Source organism: Aplysia californica, unplaced genomic scaffold (assembly GCF_000002075.1).
Source record: "Aplysia californica isolate F4 #8 unplaced genomic scaffold, AplCal3.0 scaffold00494, whole genome shotgun sequence".
Lineage (NCBI taxonomy): Eukaryota > Metazoa > Mollusca > Gastropoda > Aplysiida > Aplysiidae > Aplysia > Aplysia californica.
The window spans coordinates 238,597-245,148 of NW_004797764.1; the positions used below are offsets into that span (position 1 = coordinate 238,597).

At 36.7% G+C, this 6,552-nt stretch overlaps 1 protein-coding gene across 1 annotated transcript in view; it reads right to left on the reverse strand.

Moving 5' to 3' along the window:
- Window positions 1-326: 326 nt before the first annotated feature.
- LOC101845262 (uroporphyrinogen decarboxylase) overlaps window positions 327-6,552 on the reverse strand; it is a gene marked incomplete in the record, with an annotated part of 15,483 nt that continues 9,257 nt past the window's right edge. The window contains 4 exon segments of the mRNA XM_005105830.3: window positions 327-3,762; window positions 4,189-4,255; window positions 5,385-5,485; window positions 5,929-6,066. Of these exon segments, the coding sequence (XP_005105887.2) occupies window positions 3,598-3,762; window positions 4,189-4,255; window positions 5,385-5,485; window positions 5,929-6,066 (471 nt within the window).

Consider the following 6,552-nt stretch of genomic DNA (forward strand, 5'->3'; position numbering starts at 1 on the left):
ATTTTCCTATATCATTCTTTGTTAAAATCAACAGAATAGCATACTTTCACACTTTTGGGCTCAGTTGGCATAATTTCAGAATGTTTATTGCATAAAACGATGGGGACAGACAATTATGTCAAGCGTATGATACGTGATAGTGACACAGTGATTAGGTGGGTGGTCACTGGGGTGTGTTCTTGAACAAGACACAATAACCAGAACCGCAGTTGCTGTCTCCTCTACTTTAACTTCAACATTAAAGTAAACAATAATCTAAACACTAAACGATAGAGTATTCATTGTGCTTAAAAAGAGAAAATACAACAAAGTAAGAAACGCATCTCAGTTTGTATCATCAAAATAAATATCTGTTTATTTGAAAAATGGCATATCTGATTAGAAGCCTATGCCAAGATCACAACAATGCATGCTCACAAAACTAACAAAGTACAGCTCATGCGTCAAACCAAAGTACTATCAACTACAATGTCATGGCAGAAGCAGAGAGACTGAACAGATCTGAATGGCAATGTTACAGAGGCAACAAAAATACTGTGATGACAGCATAGAAAAATAAAAAATACTCTTAGACAGGAAGCAAACTTTTATATTATTTTGCTTCTTAACAAAATTGCACATTTCCACATGACCCTATGTGTACGATATGCGGGGCAAAACTACAGTTACTTGTCCCATTTTGACAACAGGGATAATCATAAACAGTATAGGTTGTATGGTATAAAACGAAAGATCTTTTCGAGCCTCACAAGTCAGCAGAAGACTATCATTAGTCAGTCTGCTTTGTCTACGAGCTATTGTCGACTGAGCTTAGAGAATCCAAAAAGGACAGTTTGAAGAAAACCACAAAACCAAAATAACAAAGAGAAAAAAATGGTAATCCCACTCCCTAGCAACTATGTCCCAAAAAAATCAAGAAATCTGTTTTACGACATTTCCAGGGCACTTTACAGACCAATACCAACAAAAGACAAGCTCAAATTTACATGCTTTACCATAAATGAATAAACAGTAGTAACGCTATAATTCTGACCATGCATCCATCTGTACCAAATACCTCGTAATGAGCCATTTATTTTGATGTACTGACTCAACATTTTTGTCTCCTGACTCTTTTGATTATACACTCAGTCTAGTCCAAACAATTAACAAAATTTCACGCAGCCTAGCTGCTACCAAGATGTCAGTTTTAGAAAATCTACAGACAAATATCAGTCTAAAATATCTGCAACAAAAAAGTAGCGTAGCAGTATCAGCATGGTACCATGACTTCTTTTTTTCAACACGAGATTAGAAAATCAGAATTTCCAGCTCCGGCTTCAATGTCAACAAAAAGCAAAAAGATCATTTAATTTGTCAAAGAAAGAAGAATCTAGCATTACGGTTATGAACATTAACTTCTTGAATAATTTTCAGAATGCAGGTTCTATGACATACTCTGCTTTCACAAAGGACAATCAATATCAAATAATCTAAGGCAAAAATCTTTTCACACAAAAGCATTTGTGCACACACATACTACACACACATATACACACACAAAATACTAATTTCATATATTCAGATCAAAATGATACAACTGTTATAAGACAGTGCTAGATAACAAAGTGAAATATCTCTCGGGAATAGACACCTCTAAAACTCAAAGACTCCGAAAGAAAAAGGGAACTGATCCATTAAACTGTACCGACAAGGAGTAATTAAAAATAGAGCCCCCAAAAAAAACGTTCTAATGAAACCTGGTAAAAACATTAGGATGATCAATATCAGTGTAATAAAAAATCTTTTCACACACACAGTATTGTTCACATACTCATAAAATACTCATTTCACACGCTGATCAAAATATCATTTTTTGTTTTAAGACAGAGATGACACAAAAGCTCATTATTTCTTGAGGAATGACAACTCTAAATCCAGGACTTCTGAAAGGAAAGGAGACTGGTCAATATATTATAGTATATTGCATCCACTTGAGGTAGATCTAACTAAAAATAGAATCTAAGTCTCAACATACATCGTGACTACAACTTCACTCCAATCAGTAAATGTGCATGATTGATTGGGTCCTAAAATGTGTTAACTCATTCGCTGCCTTGACTCAGACTGGTATGCTGCCTGCCAGTATTTTTACCCATCTAAAATAAACCCTACTCTGTAGCTATATTAATGTTAGAATACTGAAAGTTAGCCACGCTCAGCAGGATATGTTGATCTTTGCAGAACAGAAAGATTTTTATTTTATCTTATTTTGTTCTTGTTTTACAGCAGACGTTACAAAAAAAACTACAACTTGTCTTCTCGTTTTAAAAGTCGATTGGCGACAATATCATTTTGCATTTCATTTTTAAAAATTTCATATCAGAATTTATTGAATCATATAAATTCATAATCTCAAAAATATTATGAGTTTTTTCAATTTACATCAGTTTCAGCACCGTGTATGTGTCTGTTGATCTTTGACCAGCGAACACTCAAACAAAAATTCAGAAATAAACAGCATAAAAGGGAAGCCCTGCTTAAAAAATAGGCCAGATTTCATGGAAAATCATTCTAGTTCTTATGAAGTGAAACTGCTCTGAACGATTTAAAGGACATTACTCTAGTAATTGTGCTGCGCCATTGGCTTATAAATTAATGTGTTAGTTGTTTGTAGAAATAAAAAGAAAAATTTGCGACCAAGACAACTATGGTCATCATGGCGGTGAGTTTAGTGAAAACATGAAAAGTAAAACACATAACTATAAAATTAAGACTGAGTACTTCTGCAGTATATAACCCATCAGTGTGATGCAACAGGCCCACATATGTCAGCTTTAATAAGAGTTTTACAGCACTTGCAACGCCAAAAGGTCATATAAGTGCCAAAGATTAGAGGTGTTACATGAGAGTAACAAACACAGAAAAGAAGGAGGAGATACAAGGATGATAGATATCTGATAGGAAAAATGAAGCAAACCACACCAGAGCACCCGTCAACAGCTCACTTAGAGAGATTGAACAACATAACCAGTAAGCAGTGGCTTTAATCATGGAGGCCCGTAGTATGACACAAAACTGAAAACAGCTGAAGTAATCCGCATTGTCTTTGGTAAAACAAAATACTACAGTAATAGCCCGAACTAAAAACTCTATAGAGGACATGTCATGGTCACAACTCAGGTGCATAAGCCAAATTTTAATTTCTATCACTGTCTTTTTGTTCTCTTCATGAGATGTAAAAAAAAATTAATTAAAAAACCCCCAGTGCTTTCTGAAATCAGTCTTAGGATTTGAGATAAAGTATAAAGAAAAAATATCTCTGTGATAGGATTTTCAGTCAACGAAACGAAACTCTGCTATACTGAGGACACAACAAGTAATGGGCATTTTTACCAGGCTAACTGCAAGAAACCTGAAAAGAAAAAAAAATGACTTGGGCAAGTGTGTTATGACCAAGACGACGTGTAATAATTCAAGTCATATCTCAAAACAAGCCGTTCATACTCTCTGAGTAAGTGTGCATAGTGTCAACGAAGTTTCAACATGGCTTCACAACACATCACTCATGTCCTCCGAGCAAAAATGTGTATAGCATCAATGAATTTCCCACATGTCCTACAACACAGCATTCATGTCCTCCGAATAAGTGTGTATAGCATCAATGAACACGCCGAGATGGTCTGGGTCTGTGTCCTTGAGCACACCATGGCCAAGGTTAGCGATGTAACGTTGTGTGCCAAACTTGTTCAGCATTTCTTTCACAGCCTTTTTTATGTCGTCCTGCAATGTAAAAGTGAATCGATTGATGATTATTCAGACTTCGAAATCTCTTGTCCATACATCATTAAAAACTTCATGCAACATTTAAATGTAAGAAAGGCAAACATCTACTTTACTATTCCAAACAATTCTAACATTTTCATCTATGACATAATGGGGGGGGGGGGGGGGGGGGGGGGGGGCTTGTTGGCATATGACGGTCTGTTTAGCGTTCAAATGCTACCCATTCTATTTTTCTATTCCTACTGATAGCCAAATGCTCTTGTGCAGCTGTGTGGATTGAGCAAATTCAAGGGAAACTTCAGCAAGGTAAAAAATGTTCTTCCTGGCATGGCTGGGGATTGAACCCATTATCTTACAATCAAAGGGTTGATACCTCAACCACTAAACTAGCAACCTTACAAAACCATCAGAAAACTTTCTTACCTTAGGTGCAAACATCATAACAGGGTCCATGTTGCCTTGCAAGGTCACCTGGTTCCCGGCCAATTTTCTGATTTCAAAGAAAACAAAATAAGTTTTGGTCTCTCAAATAAAACATTTGAGACAAATGGGGTGGGAGAGTGGTGCGGCACAATTTAAGAAAGTTTTATAAAATCTCCAAACAGACTTTGCTCTATCAGTGCTTTCACTGGGCTTAGCCAGGAAGAAATGTTTTTAAAAATGTCACTACGACAGCAAAGGGAACTTCAGCAGCTTGATATTCAGTGGAGCAGACATCTCTAGGTCTAGTCAGAATTACAATAACAAAGTGTAACGCTTCATTCGGGAACAAAAATGACACCTGAGAAGAGAATTTTAGACCGATAACACATCCTGTGGCCTTTTAAAGGAAAGAAGTGACGATGGGTACAGAAAACGTGTGCAAGTGAGTCTAATCTTGTAACTGAGAGCAAGAATGGGTTGGACTAGCAAACTAAAATGTCATGACTTTTTTCCTTTTTTAGATCTATCAGTATCTGTGTTAGAATCAATTAAAAAAACTAGCTGAATTTGAGAGCTCATTTGTTCTGCAAGGGATAGCAATAAAAAATTGGACAAATTTGGCAAAAGAAAGTTAAAAACAAAAAAGGAATTTTTCTCTCATTCTACATTACCGGGACTTATAAAAATGATGCATGTCATGACACCCATGGCATGGTTTAACTATCATAACTAACTGTATACTCAGTGGCTCTTACAACTAATAGAAGCGTCTTCCCACATTGCTGTTTTAGAAAGAAAACCAAGACAATTATATCAAAAACTTTGCAAAATATCACTAACAATTAGTTTCTGTTGATTTATACTTTCCAAAAACGACTGAAGTGAGACATTCATAAAAGATTACAAACAATGAAATTTCATTCAAACACACTGACGTAGAAGTACAGAAGAATGGCGGTGTAACCTTTTATGAACAGTCCTAAAACATCAGCTTTCATAGGAGGCATCTTTTCCCCTACAGAAAAAAAAAATATTCATCTTAGCAAAGAGCAGACTTCTACATTCCTCCCTTTTAGACATCAAAATTACCCCACATCGACCAAGTTCCCAACCAGCTGTACTGCACAAACAGCAACAGTATTCCAAGTAATATGAAAATCAAACTTAACTACAAGTCAGAACCAGTGACACTTCACCTTGCATGCAGAGGCTGTGCTCCCCAGTCCAAGCCCACCACGTCATAGCCTGACTTGCTCAGTTCTTCGATGGCGAAATGTGCGTCTTTAGCAAAGACAATCTGAAAAGGGGCGGGTCAAGAAAAAAGGGTAAATAAACAGGGAAAAAAATCTAACTCAACTAATGATATTAGTGATGTTACCTTTGAGGGTAACTGCATATTTAGATTTAACACTACTTGAGCTTGATTGCTAGTGTGGAGAAATCTTACCCTAAGGTTGTCAGAACAGATACAAACTTTGCAATCCTATCCATCAGATCTACTTTATTTCTCCTTTCACACAAGTAAAAACAATAACAACAGTATTAAAAATATTTAACCCAAATACAGCTCACATATTTCTAACTGTTATTCAAAAGGTTGCTCTAGCATTAGGGATACTACAAAGTTCACATCCAAAACAAAGTGATCTTTTTATAACAGTAGATGGCACAAGATTAGATATGATGGATTCCCAAAACTATCTCCCCCTGAAACATACACAGGGCAGACAGAAGACCCACCATAGGCACTGGTTCTATATTCATGCTCTGTAACTTTTCTTTGACCTCTCTGGCAATCTGCTTTAGAACAGGCAGTTCAAACTTGGAGAAAAATACGGGTCCCAACTCCCCGGCAAATGAGTCGAAAACTTGCACAATCTAGAGGCAGAGAAGAAACAATTTTGTGTTACAATATTACAATATGACCCGGAGAGAGAGAGAGAGAGAGAGAGAGAGAGAGAGAGAGAGAGAATCAAGAAATAATTTCATATATACTAATAACCTTTCTATCTATCTATCTATCTATCTCAACACGCATAGTGACATTATTATGTTAGGTCGAAAGTCGGAGATGGGTGTAAAAGAAAGAAAGAAATTATAATTGTTACAAAGAAATACAGTTAATGTTGAAAACCTTTCTCTCTATGTGTCGGGTTAGATTATAGTGTAGTGGTATTTGTTATTTGTATGGAAAAATAAAGGTGGAGTGGGGGGGGAAGGCTAGTTCAGTTCGTCGTTCATGTTGAGAGTGAGGAATGCGGAGTATGTGCGCACAGCTCGGAGTATATTGGTGGTTACCTGTGGATTAATAGCCGCCGCCCCCACCCCTCCAAAAAAGCCCCCCAGCCCCTGTGGGGAAGATGA